The following is a 20,099-nucleotide window of genomic DNA, read 5'->3' on the forward strand; positions in this document are numbered from 1 at the left end:
ACAAAAAGAAAAACGCATGCATACACATGATAGACCACACTTTTACAAGTCTCAGGTTTGTCATACATGCTCACGCAGAATCATGCACTAGCACTATAGCTCTTTCACAACCGCTACGTCGGCGAATGCGCCAATGTGTTAGTCACTTTCTGGATCCTGCAACATAGTTTGTCTGGACAGTATGATTGTGGGAAAGTTTATATATGCCTTGAATGCTTTAGAGTGTGAATATACTGCATAACCTGACGTCACATGTTATACGTGAGATTCACGTGAGATTGTACGTGAGGTTCACGTCTCCTTGAATACTGTTCGTCTGTATGTCTATGTGTAGAACTCTCCTTCATGCGACTTGTCACATGAGATTTCTCCCTGCACATGTGCTCCGAGCAAAGCTGTATCCCTGCTTGCAACCACACGCGCCAAGACTCGTCCATGCGTAACAAAATATATGGACGACCTCAATATACGTGCGCGATAATCTTAGCTGGCATAAGGCGCTAAGTTACCAGTGCCTGTTAAACTTCGTGCCCGTGAGATGATCGATTGCATGTGGTTACGCTCGCGCAACGCTTGAAGTAATGTAACGCCTTTCGACGTCGAGGGCGATGATCCGCCATTATCTGCATATAATATTCTCATTAAGGTAAGTCGTCATGGTATGGGCAGGTGTTGTGAGATACACATGAAGTATTTGTACACTGAAGTACATGTTTTGTCTTGTCTTGGATTAGGGCGCATAGCCTCCTGGGCTTTTTTGCACGGTAGAGGAACATGGAGGATTTAGCCACGGGATGGATCCTGATGCAAAGGATGCATTAGTACTCAGTATTTAATAATATCTCGAGCTACAGAGTTAGGAGTCACCGTATCTACATACGAATAAACTGTTCATTTATACCAATAGGCCTGGTCTCCTCGATCACCTCGTTCGTTCCACACTCAAACAATAGCACAAGATCTCGCAACTTCAGTCACACACGACACGACATGAACCGCGGTGGCACGCACGTTTGTTTGTCAGCACTCTGGTGCTGACAAACATCTGCTCCCCATGCGTCGCATTTAAATATCTATATATTGCTACCTTATCAAACAGTTCGCGTCTATGCTTACAGTTCGCTCAGCCCGACAAGTTGGTCGCAGGTCTCCCATTGCTTTTCGCCTCGCTACGCGGTCTTTCCTGTTCATACTAAACTACAAGGCAATAAAAGTTATAGCAAAATTTATGAAGATAGAAGCGAGCTCACACACGCACATGATCACACACACATACAACACACACACACACACACACACACACACACACACACACACACACACACACACACACACACACACACACACACACACACACACACACACACACACACACACACACACACACACACACACACACACACACACACACACACACACACACACACACACACACACACACACACACACACACACACACACACACACACACACACACACACACACACACACACACACACACACACGCACACACACACACACACACACACACACACACACGGAGAGCGACATGAATCAATCACTGCTTTGATACCATCGTCCACCATACATGACCAATCACGATGCCTCATCAGACTTGAGCACATTTGTGACCTCGCATTGAACTTCAAATCATGGCAAACGGCACACACAGTAGCCATATTACTTGGTGGATCAAAAGGAGAACAAAAAGAAAAGCACATGCATACACATGATAGACCACACTTTTACAAGCTTCAGGTTTGTTATACATGTTCACGCCGAAGTATACACTGGCACTGTAGTCCTTTCAAAAGCTTGCAAAGGCGTAAGAATTTAAGCACTTCGTCAATAAGAACTGGATAATCATTGCCAATTAGCAATTTCATACAAAGTGGCGTTCCATATTTGGGGCAGATTTCCACAATACGCCGTCGCTGACGCGCAAACAATGAGCATTCCACTAACATATGTTGAACTGTTTGAGGGCACGCGCAGTTCTCACAGGTAGGTCTTGGTTCTCGGTCCACAAGGAACGAATGGATATATCTTGTATGTCCTAGTCGTAGTCGGCATAGGACGATTTCTTCGCGCCGGTTGATCCTCGTTGAGGAGTCCCATTTTCCTATATTCTTCTTTACCGTTTTCAGTGTTGTATGAGGTCCGTGCCATGCCAGGTTCGGTTGAAAAAAAAATTATCACTTGGTGGATCAAAGAACTCCACCAGTTTTAGCACCATTGGGTACTAAACACGGCTCTCCTCTTTGCAAGGACCCGTACCAACTGGGCTTGAGGACGTGTCGATTTGTGAACCCTGTGCCCTATGCCCCTCCCTTGCCAATACCCCCGCTGCGCGTTTGAGGTTCGTGGCATACACTTCAGGTTGCGGAAGACCAGAAAGACGGGAGTCTGAGGTCCAGGCGCCGTTTCGGCTTGCGCAGCGCTGATGCAAACTGAGGAACATCATGAATTCATTTGGGCATGATCGCGGCAGCATGCTTTGCGGCAGTCTCAGGGAGGTGAATCCTGTCGTTTTTGTCGATCTCTTTAACCTCAGGGTGACTTATGTCAAAGCCTTATTTATTTGTTCAGGTTTTATTTGTTTGTAACGCTTATTTTTGTGCACAATTAATGAAAAACGTTTCGCGAATACTGTCAGTAATTAACCATATATATTTGTAGGTTTCTTGTCGCTAAGCTTGGCTGCACTTTAACAACATTCCGTTGATTTAGAAGCTACCTTCCACCGCTGGTCGGCGCCGAGCGCAGAGATGGCGGACGTAAGCTATGCCACTTATTCATCGTCATCCACGAATTAAAGTGTGATTTTTCTAATCATTGCTGTTATTTGTGACTGATTGTGTTGCTATGCCATACGTTTTAAAGTGGGATGGAAGGAAGTTGCTTATTACGTATGCGCCATAAATGTCTTCCGTGGATGTCCTCCAGCATTGGGCTTAGGAAATATTAAGTTTAAACTATGTGTAAGTTATACCTGTCGGGGAGGGTGAACAAGACCGTGAGCATCATTGGGGTAGTGAACAGAGGTGTGCCAATAACTTGAAGGATGGCATTGGGCCTGTAGTGTTGTATACAAATAATGACTCAAATGGCATGTTAATCTGTAAACTGGAGCAGATTTCATTAAGGTCTTGTTAGTGTAATGCGGAAGCAAGAACTAGCATATGGGGCAAATTTGAGAAATTTTGTGCCAGGAATCCATCAAGTAGGCAACTCACACTATTTTAGGAACAGCTTATGATGGATATTATGGGCAGATACCAAGTTGTTGAGTAGTCAGGAATCAGGTGGAACTATAGAATGCACTGTGATATGGAAATAAACCAAGGCATGATAATTCATAAAGGTGGGAGTAGCCCAAGGGTCAAATGCCCCAAACATATCTCAATGGCATCAGTTTGCTTTTTTGCTGTTGTACTGCTTCAGCCCTGGATGTAAATAATGATGCAGCAGCCATGTAACCAGAGATCCCCCAATTAGATTGAGGTGCTGGAATAACAAGCCTTGTGCAAGTGCAAAAAATATGCTTGCATTAGCCTCAGCTGCTTGTGCTGAACAGGTAAACTAGCTGCTAGTCAGTATCTGAAATTTGTTTTTGGCTCTTCGTAAAGAACAAAAATATTAAAATCACGGCTTGTGAGAACAACATAACCAAGTGAATTTGCAATACATTCACAGCTGACACTGAATGACATTCTTAGGCAGCAGATGGCAGTAAACACCATGCTCAAGCTGGTCTCAGTGATTGCCAAAGACCATTAGAAACTGCCTGCTTGCAATTCATAAGCTTTCTAGCTTCCCAAGTAAGTGCTTCCTTCCTAAGTCTTTGCTTGAATCTACTGTATTTTTAAGCCATGGAGCTGATACAAAGTCATTGATATTGATAACTATTGTTAAGGTGTCAGTCCCAATAAAGACTGATGAGCAGATGCTTAAAATGTTGTGCACCTGCTGCACCATTCCCTGGAGCACATAATGTTAAGTTTATTATTGAAATATTATGCAAGACACAGCATAAGTAGGAGTATTTGGAGCATTTCAGTTAGTGCAGCTACATTCTAGCCCAGGTACAATCTTTCTCACCCAGAGGAAAGACTTTGGGGCAATGTGATACCTGCCTAGGCTTTTACTGACCTAGATGTACTTAACTTGGGAACAAGTGTGTGGTTCCCTGTTTAGTTGGATAGGGTGCCAACCCCTCAGGGTGGGAAATTAGTTTTTTTTTTTGCTGGTGGCAGAGTACAAATTTGTTGTGGTCGGAGTACAAACTTGCCTGCAAGCAAAGGTCTGTCTAATGTGGAATGAGTGTCTGCACAATGGGCCTTGCTTGGAGTACATCACATACTGCCTTTAATGGGTCAACATTTTCCCAATGTTTTTCTGGCAAAAATTAGTGTCAGCATGCAATTTTGCATTTCAGTGGAACAGAGCACTTCTTGTGAGTGAGGGTGCCACAATGATCCCATCCATATCCCTGTATTGCTACTAGCTCACATATACATGCAAAGATCGAGTAATGGTACATGTTGATAAGAAATATACAGTTAGAGAGGTTAACAACAAAACTTAATACATATGCATTTACAGGTGCATCATGCAAAGCTCAGTTACTTATCATTACCTATCCACATGCAAACTTACACAATATCAAAATGATAAATCAGGTGCATCCTCTGCTTACTGACAAACTGAATTGCGGACAACCACTGTGCATCACACCCTGGCTTTTTAATGAGTCTTGGGCAGCTGCAACTGACTATGAAAGCCTTATGTATGTGACATCACTAACATGTTGTCCATTTGGCCTTTACATAATTAATATAAACATACCAAAAGTGTTCCTCTTCCTATCCTTGTCTTTCTGCTCTTCTCCTCTTTCAGTTCCTCACCTTCTCTTTCTGTCACTCTTCTCCTTCCACTCATCCTCCACTTCTTCTCCTCCTCTCTTCCTGCACCTCCTGTTATCCCTCTCCTCTTCTCCAAGTTCCCTATGATCCTATGTAGGGACAATTTTAATAGTGTCACTGCAAGACCTTACGCCTGACAGCAAGGAACATGGCAGCATTACCACCTGTCAGTTTACAGCAATTATAACCACAGGCTGAAAACAGGCCAGCCTCATATTTGATCCCACATGGGAAACCCAAGCCTAGCATTAATGCTGTATATAGATATCTTAGTACCTACATACCTACCCACCATGCTGTAGGTAGAGCAGGTTATACCAAGGTGATTCTGTACCAGCCTGCAGCGGTAAACATTTATAGATCAGTCCCCGGGTATTTATTTACCTTTTTTGGAATCACTTAATAGCGGTCCAAAGCTAAATCCCAAGTAACTTTAGAAGTGTGGATGCATGCTGTGTGAAAATTGAAGACAACCAATTCCACTTGGCCTCACTGAATGCCTCAAACTCGCAACTACGATGCACATAATCCCAAGCAGCTTCACTCATCCTCTGCCCTCCTCACTCCCACCACATCAAGACAACCAAACCATGCACAGGAGTTCTGGCGCATTCACAGACATTGTGATGGCACTCTAGCACTCGTCAATGGGGCAACCAAGTACAAGTACCACGGGTCGGTCCTGAAATGACAGGCTGTGATGAATAGTCTAAGAAAAGCTATTTATGCAGTTGCACCAACACAAATTGTTAAGTTTGTGGTAGAAAAATCATAGAGCTTTACAGTCATGCATTTCAAGTTGCTATTTTCCACCTACAAACATATATTATCTTCTGGTGGCGCAAGACAACGCCGAGATAATGCAGTACCTGTACTACAAATCTATAGAGATTTCTCATTCTAAGGCATATCATGCCATTTCAATACCCTCTGAGGAAGGCCCGTATCTGGGCGATACCAAAACACGTAAATTTTTCATTTAAATTTGGCTAACTTTGCTAAAAACTTGCTGTTCTCCGGCTCGTACTCCGGCTTGTCCTCCCCGGGTCTCCCCATAGGCCCCATTGTGAGAAGGGCAACCAAGCACTGCGATTTTTTCCCACTGGGTTATGGACCACCTCTATCTTACAAGTATAGGTACTGGTTGAGCCTGGAGACATGATACCGTCGTTCAATAAGTAAGATATCCTCGAGTCTTCAAAGACCGACATTTACCAATTCCTGAAAAAGTGGTTGACGTACTATCATTTATACAATAGTAATAAGTTTTGGAATGCTGCATGTCACAAACTCCCATTTTGGGAACGTAATTCCCGATGACATTTAAGAACCCAAAAGGAGCCATTACCACCAAAAGTGCTGCCCACAAAGTGATATTTGGGTGCCATTTAATGTCATGATTCTATCTCAAAAGTGCCGATATGTGGTGTGTTTGAATGCTATGATTTTGAGTTTAATTGCAAGTTGGATGGTGATTGGTGGCTCGTATGGCAGGAGCAGGAATGAAACAGGCTGCTTTGAAAAGGATGTGCAATGCTGCAATCTTTGAAATTTTCCCACCAAACTGTTTGCAAGATGCACGTCCTTTGGTAAAATCGCTAGCATGTTATCTTAATATGAGGTAAGTTAAGAGCATAGTTGGCATGCTGGACTTCTTGCTCGGCGAGTCTTTGAATGACCTAGTTGAAAAAGATGTGCCATCGATGATTTTGGTGCTGCTAGTGGTTTTCTGGTCGAACGAATATTGTTGTAGGTGTCTGTTGCGACGCGGACCCTCACTGCTCGAAAATGCACTCGTCAGTTGCAGGAGGCTGGGGTGCCGTTGGTTTCGGGTACGGGAGGCGATGGGTTCGTCGCGTGGTGGGAGCCAGAGCCGTGATATGTTTGTCCATTTCTTGAAAGGTATCGGTAGGTGTGTGCGTCGTGGAGAATGCGGTCTTACTCAGGTGCGCCATATATTTTCCCCACAGGTAATGACATGCGAGGTATGTGGCAGCGGTAGGTACTTAAAACAAGCACATTTCATATTTCAGTTTATTTAATTCCCACAGAAGTAATTCACATGAGTTGGCATCACCATTCAGGAGTTGCATAGGCTTGTACAAGTGCATCTAACCCATGTAATACAATGATGAAGGGCATTGACATGAATGCCCTGGATTGGCTAGCTCCTGCAGGATTGCAGATGCCTGTTTCCATTTCTTGGTGCTCCATATGTTTTGTCCCTGGAAATCAAATAAAAGTTATAACTCACTTTATGAAAGCCAAGTTCATGCACCCTCCTGGCTGTCAAGAAAGCAAAACTGTCTGCCTTGGTACTTATACTCAGGCTCATACATTTGCAATGGTGTCTGCTTTGTGGGGCGACTGCAGCATTTGTCTGGAGTACAAAAATTGTCATTCTTACCAGTCAAGAGCCTGGAGTACAAAATTTCCTGGTGCCACATCCACCAGAAAACAGAGGTTTTTCCCACACTGGTTATTTAACAAACAAAATGAGGGGCTAGTCATGTACAAATACTTCATTTACATCAGAGGCTTGCAAAAGCTGTCAAGCTCAAAATTATGCAAACATGGCAGTTCATAGGCTTCAAAGGTGTCTGCTGGTTGCTGGAAATGTAGCTGGCAGGGATGCCATGCTAAGCATTGAGTTTACATAATGGCCAAGTGGTTAGCTCCTTTGTCTCCTTTGTTGGGACCTCAGGTTTTAATCTCAGTGCCACTATGGTCTGTCAGTGCTTTTGTGATGATCATATTTGAAGGCATTCTGTAAGATAGTACATGATGGCATGCACTTCTGGTGGCATGTGTGTCAGTGCTTTTGTGATGATCATACTTGAGGGCATTCTGTAAGATAGTACATGATGGCATGCACTTATTCCCCTTTTGATATACAAAGCATTGATATAGGGAGGTAGTGGTGTGAAATTTATGAAAGGTAGAATAAGTAAATTTCTACACATGGAGAAGTGTTGAAAATTAAGCTCATGTGATTAGTGCAGTGTTGGAAAACCTAATGTTTCCTGGTATAATGCATACCAGGAGATTTTGTACTCCATGATTGTGACTAGGTAAAATCAAATATTTTGTACTCCATCATGATGCAACAAGAACAGTTTTTGGAAAACCCATTTTACTTCTTTGTGTCAGGACAAAATAAAATGCCATCAGGAGCCATGTATTGATATCTGCAAGAGCACAGATTTTGCACCCACCAGACAAAGATGCCCAATAGCAAGCAGCCTATGTTGCCACCTAGGCATATGATAAACCACATTTGGAAATGTGAAAAATAAAACTTGTGAATGTTAAATGGTATCGCCTTTGAACAATACCAGGGAATTAGAAACGAGTACCAGAATGGCACTGGTTTGTAGATTAGCAAAGCTCTCACTTCCTATGCCCTATGCAGACCAACTCAAACTTGAACATGACTTAACCTATCATTGACGACGAACCGCATTACTTGCCAAGGATGCAACAAACAGTCATAGAAAACCGCACGCCCAATCATCTACCGCAGACGGCCGCCTACCCACGCGCCACCGCTGTCATGGCAATGCAAATAAGGGAATCACTCGCAATTCAGCGTCGGAAACGTCTAAACTATTCAGCGGCTTGCACCCGCCTCCCAGCTCAGGTTGGAGGTTGAACATAGCAAAGCTCTCCAATTGGTTTTAATGATTCGCCTCCTCGTGACTGATCTGTTAAGAGCATAAATATTCTGCTCGCGCTTATGCCTTGAACAGATTTGTAATTATTTGGAGGGAAGCTGTATAGAGATGGGAGTCACGATTATGAAGAAGGACTTCCTTGTTCTCATCCAGAACCGCCCTGTAGTTGGATTTTTTGCCACTTCCTGGTATCCGGAATACAAAAATGTTACGGGAGCTGTGGATTTAAACCAAGTTAAATTTGTCGCTTTGGGGTACAAAATTATAGCTGGTAATTCATGTTTTACAAAAATACCATTTGAAGTCGAAAAACGTTGCCATAAGTAGCCAAAAAACTGTTCGGAGACCGCCATCTCATTTCGACAAAAACACCAGGACACTAGAGTAACATAAACCCATAACTTTGGCCGGGCAAATTAAGGAGGTTTTTTTAAGGACAAAAACATCAATTAATTGCAACGTAGATGATCATATTTCGCAATGATATCGGTTAAAGCGCATCAAAATCCATTAATGCCTTGCAGGATCCGCCGGAGTCAGCGGAGTGACTGACTCCGGTCCCTTTTGGCCGGTCTGGATGGGTCTGTCAGGCATTGTCCTTGCGCTGGCTCGGTAAATCGGTGAAGAGTACTGCCTGTCTCTATTGTTCCAATGGGACGTGCAGGGCCTCTTGTGTTGACCAGGAGTGGGAAGATGGAGGGTGTGAATGTTAAGCTGTTTTTAAAATCAGTTGCCTGGTGCAGGCGTGACCGTGGTGGAGCGTGAGTAGCGCGATCGTGGTGGAGCATGATTAGGTGGCCGTCTGTGGCATGTTCATTTGCATTTTTGTGTGCCATTTTTGTCTGGCTGTGCATACTGTACCCACCCTCCATTTGAGAGGGTGTATAAGCCCGGTGTGTAGCCACCCTCCATTTTGGAGAGGGTACAAGCCCGATGCGTAATTACCATTCGTTTTGGAGGGTGTATACACAGAGCCTTCCATAAATTGCTAACCAATGTATATGCACATGTTTTTCATTGTACAGAGTATGAGACTGTGTTGTTCCAGTGTGCCATGTTTAATGCTGATGTTTCCTTTCATTTAAAGTGCTTTTACATGAATTGCTGTACATGAAAAGTGGCGTTTTTGTTGAGTTCCACCCATTGTACTATTATCCCTCAAAGGTAACCCAAATAAACCTGTACTGACCCGCAGCACTTTGATAATTTTGTACTCCACTATAGAAAATTGTACTCTGGTACCAGGAAAATTTTTGGAATTTCCAATACTGGATTAGTGGAGTAAAAGTTAGGCCACTTAAGCCTTAGATGTAGCTGCGAGGCCACCTAAGCCTTATATGTTAGATGTAGTCCTTTGTATAGCCCCTTCTTTGGCTATACAAAGGACTAACAATGTGTAAAACTAGTAGCATTTTTTTGCTGGTGGCATAGTCAAGTACTGACAACTGCAATGTACTATGTGGTTGAAGGTGCCCGGTCTAGCTTGGTCTGTGATGCTGGTCCACCTGGCATTGCAGCAATCGGGCGGCCGCGACCAGCCGTCGCCAGCCGGCAGTGATCGCGACCGTGAGTTCGAGCCCACCGTCGACATGATGGTTAACGACTTCGACGACGAGGGCACGCTCGACGAGGCAGAGGCGAGCGAGACGGCCGAGCAGCAGCGCACGGAGGCCGACCTGCTGCAGCAGGAGCAGGACATGCCCATTGAGAAGTTGCTGGCCATGTACGGCCGCTACCCGGGCGGCAGCGGCGACGGCCCAGCACCGCCGCCGGCCGTCGCCGACCAGCCGGCGCCCGACGACGCCGAGGCCTCCCAGTCCAGCTCCACCTCAGAGGAGGCGGCCAGCAATCAGGTGCGGCCAGTGCACACACACACACACACACACATGGAGGCCCAGACCCGACCGGTGTGTCGGTAACAGGTAATTTGGTCTCAGCCAGCGACCTGCACTATCGTTTGCCACAGCAGTAACATCATATCTTGTGGACATAATCATTGCATCAGTTTTGTGTGTCAACACGGCTGTCGTTTTCGTCATGGTGTTCCTAGTCTTCATGTCCAGATGGCACAATCATTGCGCTCTTTTTGTCCCACCAGGAGCTGGGGCTAGACAAGGAGGAGGCCAGCGGTCCAGAGCCGGGAGACCGCGAGGTACCCGAGAGCAGCGGGCCGCCGCCGGCCAAGAAGGCGCGCCGCTCGGCACTGGCCGCCCTCTACCCAGACCTGGAGCCGGCCGGCGGCGGAGGCAAGCGCGCACTCCGCTCGGAGGTGCCGGCCGAAGACGGTATACCGACCACCGCCGCCGACGACGCCGAGGAGTCGGACAGCTCGGAGAGCTCGGGGGACGACAGCAACTGGCGCAAGACCATCATGATCGGCAGCGTATACCAGGCACAGATCCCGGACGGGCTGAGTCATTACGGCGACACGCCGCCCTACGAGAACGAGGACAAGCTGCTGTGGGACCCAGCGGCGCTGAGTGCGGCCGACGTGGAGCGCTACCTGGGCCAGGTGCAGGAGGCGCGCCTACAGACCGCCTCGGGGCTGGCGGCCGTGCCCAGCGGCTGCCACGTGCGCGACCATGAACAGGTACGGCTTACACTTATGTTTGGGTGGCAGTCGACACCTAGTGAGTTTGTGTTCTGGCATCATTAATGTCCCGTTTTGCTGACTTTGCAGCCTTTTGTCCAAATTTCACAACCAAATGTTGTCCAAACCATGCTACCACAGCTCGGGCCCAGAACCTCGATTGGAACATCATTGGGATGTATCAGTTCATACATGTGCCAAATGCACATGCCAGGGTTACCAACCAAGTGCACATGGACAGCAACATTTGTCGGCTCTCAAATCTTTATCTGTACCTTAATGCATATAAGTGTTAAAGCAAAAGCAACAGGGCGTCCTCGTATTGAATTTGCCTAAGGTAAGCATGATTTACGCGATGGTGATGTTGTCACCTGCCCCCTCGCCAACTGAAAAGGCACTGAATAACCACAGATGTATGTAAATAACTTCCACACCACTTGACAGTCAAGATGCAATTTTAGGCACAAGTTGTTGCTTTTCATAATTTGCAAACCAAATTAGTGTTGCTACATTTTTCTTGGTTTGTTAGTTTTTTACTCCCAAGTTTATCTTGCCTTGAAACATGCTTTAAGAAGCAATTTAATTGAAATTTATGTGCTGTTGAAATGTTTGAAAATTTAGCTTTCTACACATATCCTTTTTTGTCACCAAACATTTCGCCATGACTAAAATTGGTTGTGAAGCAGAGTGGAGTCAGCTAACTAGCAATGATGTTTAGGGTCTTTGTCGTTTGCATACCCCCGTTTTTGCACATGCTTCAGGCTGAATGTGCTATAGGCACTCTTGGCACATGGCTGTGTTTGTCATGCAGGATGTTTATGGGAACCTCTGTCTAGTCACTCCAGCCCCATTTCCAGTTTGTTTTCCGACATTTACCTGTTACTGAGTCTAACACTTCATAGATGTATATGGGGCTGCATTGTGCATGGGTGCATGTCTGAATATCTTGTGGCCTTTCAATGTGGATGGTCTACAAATCCACTTGTCATTTGCCTAGAAACCAAAGCTATTTCCCATTGAAGGCTGGAGTTGATCCTTATAAACTTGTTAAGGACTCAGTGATATTGGTTGTCTGAATGGCTGAGAAGTATTGGTATTCTGCATAATGGGTGTGATGAAGTCAGGCTTGTTTTTGTTAGGCATTGATTATTTGTACCTGAACCATTATACATCTACATCCATAAGCACATACATCTACAATGATTGTACTCAAGAGTAATTCACTTATTTTGTCTTACAAACTTGGAAAGCCATGCCAGTGATTATTTTCCCACATTGGTGCCAAATTGCACCTACAGTTGTCATGGGCTGTTGGAAAGTGTTCAAGTCGAGTTCAAGTGAGGTGGTAGCTTTGGCTACAAGCAGTCGTGACCAGGTGTACCAGGTAGATGGTGACAACTAAACTGAAAGCATGAAAAGGCTCATCAGTTGACATGCGCACAAAGTTTTCGGATATGGGCGCAAAATTATTCCAGTAGTTCACTGGCCGTAGAATTCCGATAATAGTTAATGCTTTCATATCAAAAACATGAAAAGACGGGTCTACAGCGCCTCACCAGTTCCCCGTAATTAACGGTAGGGGCCGGGTGGCAATCACCGGCCCCCTCAACCACAGATATGTCATTTCGGGGGACGGTGATCGCCACCATCGACAAGGAGCGTTCCCAACATTATTCCATCTGTACCATGGCACCGCCTCAAACATTCTATAGAACCAAGTAGCTGTTGCGTACGATCGAGTGTTGTGTTGGCGCTTGTGCCTGGCCGAGCGCTAATTCTGCCGCACGAGTACTGTTGGCGCACTGCGTGCAGTTCGGTGGCGTGTTGGCTGGTGTGCGTTGTCCAGGCACTGTTCCTGCTGCAGCAGTGCTATTCCTGTGCTGCTGCTGTTGACTGTTGTGTGTCGCCCAAGCGCTGTTTTGCTGCAGCAGTGCGATTCCAGCTGCAGCAGCGCTGTGGGTACACTATGCGCTGTCCGGTGACGTGTTGACTCGCACGTCGCCCAGTCTATGCTTCTGTTGTCGCTCCGTGTGCCGTCCTGCGATGTGCTGACGGTTGTGTGTCGCCCAGGCACTGTTCCTGCTGCAGCAGTGCGGTCACAGTGTGGAGGAAGCCATGCGACGCACACAGATGAGCAATCACCAGCCGATTGACGCGCTTTCGCTGTGGTCCGAAGAGGAGTGCGCAAACTTCGAGAACGGCCTACGCTTCTATGGCAAGGACTTCTACACGATACAACAGCAAAAGGTAGCTGTTTCGACAGGCCGGCCGATTTCCTGAAGTCTGGGAGTGTGAATGGTCTCTGCCATTTTTGTCCCGGAAAAACGTATCCGAAAGCCATCCGTGGTGAAATTCTGCCCTGGTTTGGGGGATGGTTGGCGACGTGGTGCATGATATCAACATACAGCTCTTTTGTTTGCTGTGGCCTCTCATCATCCTTTGCACAAACTGTGTGGAGGGTTGCAATGTTATCATGGTTATTGCTGTGGACAAATTGTTAGGATCATTAGAACGAAATTTGTTTATATTTTATTTTGTAATTGGTGAAAGTTCTCGCAACCATAAAGAACTCAAAATTGTATCACTGATCATGTTACGATTGGGAACTATACAATATTTTCTCAGGTTGTTGGGAAAAGTTGGCTAAAGGTTCAGGATAAACGGAATCGATTCCATTAAGTTACCAAAGAACATACCTTCAAATTCGGCGGAAGTTCGTGCAGCAGACCTCTAAAAAGCTGATTGCAAGGGTGTACTCCACATCTTTATGGGATTTTGAACTGAAATGACCATCTGGAGATCATTCGGTGCAGCTCACAGCCCCGCCCTTCTTGAGACCTAAGCCCATCTAAGTTCTGGGCCACACACCCGCGAAGATGTGCTGACTATTTCGGGGATTTTTTTCAAGATCACAGAACATCCATGACGTCATAAAAACGTCGCTCAAATCTTGCCATTCCATTGGCCGTGCGACGGCCAAGGTAAAAAAAAGATTGTCATGTCGTTCACATCTGGCATTTGTGGGCACGATTTCCAGATAAAACGGCCGCCAATTGGCTCTTAGCCAATGTTGTGAAAGGCACGATAACGCAATGAAACAATGACGTATTGAGGAGCATATATATTAAGCAGAAAAATCGGGCGTCTAGAACGCTCTTCCGCTGAAACTACACCAGTACTTAAAAGTTAGCCTATTTAATCATGTATGATGCTTGCTTCACTATCTTTAAATGTCGAACATTGCCATTATATCAAATCATCCGGAATATGGGATTAAGATATTGTGAAATATATATTAGATGTTATATGTTATATAGATGATGTATTTTTGGAAGATTTATATTATATATTTGCAATATATAATATGTTTTTATGTTAATATATTATCTAACATTATATGTTAGATAATATATATTGGATTTCTTACCCACCGGATGTAGAGTGCAGGTCCAGAGCTGGAAGTCGGACTGGACCAACGTCGTCAGCGGCATCCCGCAAGGATCAGTGCTTGGACCAACGCTGTTCGAAATTTTCGCGAACGATCTACAGAACAAGTACCAAGCATGGTGTAGACGTTTGCGGGTGACACCAAGGTCTGCTGTCGTGTCCCAAGGCGCCTGACTGACACCACTGCAGGTTGACCTTGACGCCCTGGCCAAGTGGTCAAAGGAGTGGCTGCTCTCCTTTAGTGCAGCAAAGTGCAAAATAATGCACATCGGGAACTGAATCCCGAGGCTGACCTACTTCTTGCACGCCGCCGAAATCGCGGTCGAGTCCACCGAGAAGGACCTCGGGATCTTCGTGTATTACCGGCTTCAGTTCCACGTGCAGACGGCGGAAGCGATCTCCAAGGCCAACCAGATGCTGGCGGTCGTGAGGCGGTCTTTTGCCAACATCGATGTTTGCACGTTGTCATTGCTCTTTAAGATCTTAGCACGTCCGTATTTAGAGTATAGCAACGTCATCTGGGGCCCGTTCGGCAAACTGGACCAGAAGCGGCTGGAACAAGTTCAGCGACGAGCTACCCGGCTTGTCTATAAAGTGAGGCGCCAGCCATCCCTGAGAGGCTCAGACTCCCTCAGTTGCCCTCGCTGTACTACCGTCGTCGCAGGGGAGACATGGTAACTGTACCAGCTGTTTTACGGAGGTATGTCGCTGTCGGAAGAGGTGCTCCTGACAAGGCACAACTCGGAGGTGACAAGAGAACACCAATGGAAGCTCAGAAAACCTCGAGCTAGGACTTTCGTCCGTCGTAACTCGTTCAGCACGTGGGTTGTCAACGATTGGAACGCTCTTCCCTACCCGGTCGTGTCGTCAACTTAGTTGATCAGTTCAAGTCTAGGCTTGATAGGCACTGGGTTGACATATATGACGTCCCATACCAAATCTGTCCATGATTTTTAGACTGTTCGGTTACCGGACCGGTAGCCTGACGAGACCGGGATCTACAGGCCTAGTGGCCTGTTATAATTCCGGATCACCACAAGTTAAGGTAAGGTAAGGTTAAAGGCCATTAGAGGAAGCTGCCATCATGAAGGTCAAACAAGGCTTTCATGATACAAATTATCATTGCAGTAAGTTCTCTTCGTCATGGGCCGCAGCAGCACGCTTTAACTTTTGGTTCCCGAATGAGAGCGTTATTGCTTGAGAGCGGAATTCCTGTTCGGGGTGTAAGGCAAGTAAGCCGCCTGGCTTCTCCTCCCTGGCAAATGACCACACCCTTCATTGACACCTCGCTTACGGAAATTAGGAAAAAAGACGTCACACCACACCTATTGAGATCCAGGGCAGTTGAGCTTTTGGCGTGTTATGAAGGATATACCCTGACATACACAGACGGATCCAAAACCTCGGATGGCGTGGGTTGTGCTTTCGTTAGCGGGTCCGTCACTCGATCGTTCTCGTTACCGGCTCACTCGTCAGTTTTTACGGCGGAATTAGTTGCAATCACCAAGGCGATATGTTTCATCGAAGTGGGTGAAGAATCTTCACACGCCATTTTTACAGATTCACTGAGCAGTCTCTCTGCACTGAAGTCTTTTTATCCATCATGTCCCCTTTTACAGGACATTTTATCACGCCTGACACAATTGAATCGGGTTGGAAAGAGAGTTGCACTATGCTGGATCCCTAGTCACGTCGGTATCGTGGGCAACGAACTGGCTGATGCCGCTGCTAAGCGAGCAGCGGTAGCACCATATACCCGGTTTTTGCCTATCCCTGCCAGAGATTTTTACCCGGCAGTCAAGACCTTCCTGAGAAGCAGATTGCAGCGCTGTTGGGACCAGGTGGGGGGCAATAAGCTCAGGGCAATAAAGACAGAGTTGGGCTTGTGGTCGTCATGCTCTCGCAGTGTGCGGTGGGAAGAGGTGGTTTTATGCAGGCTGCGCATTGGGCATACCTATGCCACCCATGGCCATCTGTTACATGGAGCCGACAGACCCCTATGCCAGCGGTGTGGTGCCGTCCTGACTGTCCATCATGTCATTATATCATGTCCATGCCTCTTCGAAGAACGACGACGTCACTTTGGTTCACAGGCTTCGACCCTGACGATAAACGATGTGCTTGGTGACAGTTCCTCCTTTCTTGGTCCCAAACAGCTCTTTTCGTTTTTAAAAGATATTGATTTTCAAGTCATTTTCACACCGTACTAATTAACAGCATAGTTATGGGCGCAAAATGACCACTGCAGTCGACGCGCCCGAAAACTCCAATGAACAACAACAGATACAAATTATCAGTTAAAGCTAGGCAAGGCTGGGTTATTGAAACAAGGATGCGATAATGTCTATGGCTGGCCTCTGTGTGTCTGATCTCCATTGAGATAACTTCGTCATTTGTGCCAACAGGTGCGGACCCGATCAGTGGGCGAATTAGTGCAGTTCTACTACCTGTGGAAAAAAACGGAACGACACGACGTGTTTGCGAACAAAACCAAAATGGAGAAGAGAAAATATGCCCTTAATCCTGGCGTCACGTAAGTACACATTGGGCTTTATCAACTGAATTATCATAAGTAGCCATTCCATGCATATTTAACATGCAGCTTTCAGCGACATGAAGTATCATGATTTGTTTTTGGAACTAAATGCATATGTATTGCCCTTTATTCATAACTGACCACTGCTAGGCATTTTCGAATTCGTTAAGTATCCAGTTAATGTGAGGCAGGCTTGGCGGCATGACGTGACGTGCTCACTTCGTAGTTACCTCATGCCGCTAGAAGCATGCGGTTAGCAAAAGCATATAGCTGCCATGACATCAGAGATGTGACCATTGCTTGCGTGCGGCGGCTTGGTGGGCACACATTTTTGCCGTGCTGATGGTGCAGTCCCCGCCAATATGATCTATGAGTGAGAAGCAGACGCACGTTTTTCAAGGATTCGATTTCCCCGAAAGGATTCATTTTTCCTCCGACCAAGAAAGACCTATATGTATGCCTGGCTATCGGAGCAAAGCTATCACGGCCTTCGCCTTTTAAACCATTTGGGTGGCTGGATCAGTGTCCACACAACAGCTGTGCCATGCGAGGTCTCTCCTTGTGTATCAGTAGCTAGTAGCTAGTAGTAGCTTGTGTATCAGTAGCTGCCCAAGGATAGACTAGTCTTTTGGGCGGAATCATTAACTGACATGAAAGAATGCACGCTTCTATGTTTGCTTTCTCTTGGCTAAGTTCAGGCATAAATTAAGCTCAAGAGCGACCTGCCGTATGTACGGCCGTATTTCAGTATAGTACGGTGGAAATGGCTGTTGCTTGGCCGGTGTCATCGTATGATCTATCGCTGTAATAGTGGCCGCTTTGCCAGGGCAAGGTGAGGCACGTATTACAAGTGATGTTGCTAGTCAAAACACACTACAATGCGGTAAGGCCTTTGCGTTTTCTTTGCTCGCCTTTTGCGATGAGTATGTCAGGTGATATTATCCGCAAATGTGTCCTCAAAATGCTTATTTTCGGTGTATGGCACCTCAAATCCAGCGGCGCTGGATTGAGCCATAGGTGACGATTGGTCACTTAGCACCAACGGTTGAAAAATCAAGCTGAACCCACGGACACGGACGTAACGTGTGCCCGTTTCTGGGATGAGCACCCGAGTCATTGTCCGCACTGGGTGCCGCTACGTGAGTGGGCCTCTCGCTGCAGGGACTACATGGACCGCTTCCTGGAGGAGCAGGACCGCGACCCGAACACAGCTGGCGGCCGCGGCGACGGCGACTCGGCGCCCAGCCTGCAGATCCTGATGGCCACGGACGGCGCGCAGCTGAAGCGGTGGCCGCCGTCGCTAGCTCCGGCCACCTACCCGGGCCCCGTACAGGTGTCGCTAGCCGGCGCCGCCGTGCTGGTGGGCAGCGGTGCGCACGCCTCTTCCAAACACCTGCAGCAGTGACGACTGCGGCCGTCAGCTGGCCCCGGCGTCAGCTACCTGGGCGCCCGGCGGCGGCCCGCTGTCTGGACCAGTACAAATCGTCGGCCGCCGCGCACTGGACGCGGAGAGCCGCTGGTAGCGCCAGCGTTGTGCGCGTAAGCGCCAAGTTCAGTGTACAAGTTGTGACGATAGGTGGCCGAAGCGAGAATGTGAACAGCATCGCATTATCGCCTTTCTGGCCAGTAATAAGTTGCTAGTGTCGGAATGGCTGTTATGACTGTTCGTGTCCTGTATGAGTTGCGTGTAATCCCCGGCTCCCCACAGTGGGGCGCAGTGGCGGAGATTGTCACGCTGCGCTGGCGCCTTGTCCGCCCAGCGGCGGTTGACGCTGTAGTGTCCTGTGAAGGAGTTCGGGTTTGGTTCAACGCGAGAACCCGTCTCTGGTTTGACTTCTGGTGACGTTTTCCTACTCTGTTATTGCCTTAGGCGGCTATGCGAGCGTTGAATTAAACTGGTGGACATGAGTATTCCGCACGAGTTAGGAGAGGGTACGTAGCCGGGTATGTGACTTTGTCCGCGGCCCGCATTGGCAGTGGGCTCTCTGCGTCTGCTGAGACAGCAAGACGCCTTATTTTGAAACATGCCTCGTCGTTTTCTTATTCGTGTAGCCCTGCGAACGTGTTTTGTATTTCATCAGATGCAGTCATCAGTAGATTGTCACATGGCGACGAACATGTACGTGAAGACACGGGATCTAAGGGCGATATAAGGGCGATGGTTGTTCAGAAATGGGACGGAATGAACGAAGAAGTCCTCTATTTTGATTGACGAACAAATGACTGTGGCCCGCGTCCACGCCCGCCTAGACCATGGGGAGTTCGCTGGTATCCGTGGTCGAACCGGGAAGTGCGTGATTGTGATGCCGCTTTTCCTTCTGATCACTAGTGCTGTAATGGAAATGCGGCCGAGGTCCCTAGACGGCATGGACCGCTGTGCTGTCGTCCCAGTGGGCTGGCCGAGCATCGATCTTATTTTGTGAGGGTTCAGGCGGCGCGGTCGTGCCCTAAGTGGGCTGACAAGTGTACTCCTAGCTAATCAAGAGAATCAAGAGAATGAAGAGCATAAATCCAGAAATTTCTGGATGCCCCGGGATCTTGCAGCTCAAGATCACACATACATGTTGCCTCATCGGACCGGTGATATGAATCAGCATGGTCATTAAGATATCCACGTTTTCTCACAAGGTTGAGGCTGACCCTGAAACCTCGGAAATCCGGTTCAAGACGGCCCTGGACTGACAGGTTTTATGACATGTAAAAAAGGTTAGATGGTTGAAAAGAAGTTTCTATTCAGCGTGATTAGTGCCGCATAAATATTCAAGGGTAAAATATGCGCTCTCGAATTGAGCCTAGCAAGCCCCAGAGCAGCCGATGAACTTGCCTTGAGGCGCATGTAGCGATGCAGGGTTTGCCGTGGTAAATATGTTATTGTGTTCCTTTGAACGACAACGCTCGAAGGGAAGTCAGCAGCCAACGTACAATAC

At 47.0% G+C, this 20,099-nt stretch overlaps 1 protein-coding gene across 1 annotated transcript; it reads left to right on the forward strand.

Annotated features, from left to right (window-relative positions):
* The first annotated feature begins 2,755 nt into the window (after window positions 1-2,755).
* LOC119112224 (mesoderm induction early response protein 1) lies at window positions 2,756-19,366 on the forward strand. The gene is made up of 6 exons (XM_037236318.1): window positions 2,756-2,777; window positions 10,117-10,452; window positions 10,698-11,189; window positions 13,260-13,436; window positions 17,042-17,169; window positions 18,334-19,366. Exons 1-6 carry the CDS (start codon window positions 2,769-2,771, stop codon window positions 18,575-18,577), a joined length of 1,386 nt encoding a protein of 461 aa, XP_037092213.1. The 5' UTR covers window positions 2,756-2,768; the 3' UTR covers window positions 18,578-19,366.
* The last annotated feature ends 733 nt before the right edge of the window (window positions 19,367-20,099 follow it).

This window comes from Pollicipes pollicipes, unplaced genomic scaffold (genome assembly GCF_011947565.3).
Source record: "Pollicipes pollicipes isolate AB1234 unplaced genomic scaffold, Ppol_2.1 Scaffold_7261;HRSCAF=8764_pilon_pilon_pilon, whole genome shotgun sequence".
Taxonomy (NCBI): domain Eukaryota; kingdom Metazoa; phylum Arthropoda; class Thecostraca; order Pollicipedomorpha; family Pollicipedidae; genus Pollicipes; species Pollicipes pollicipes.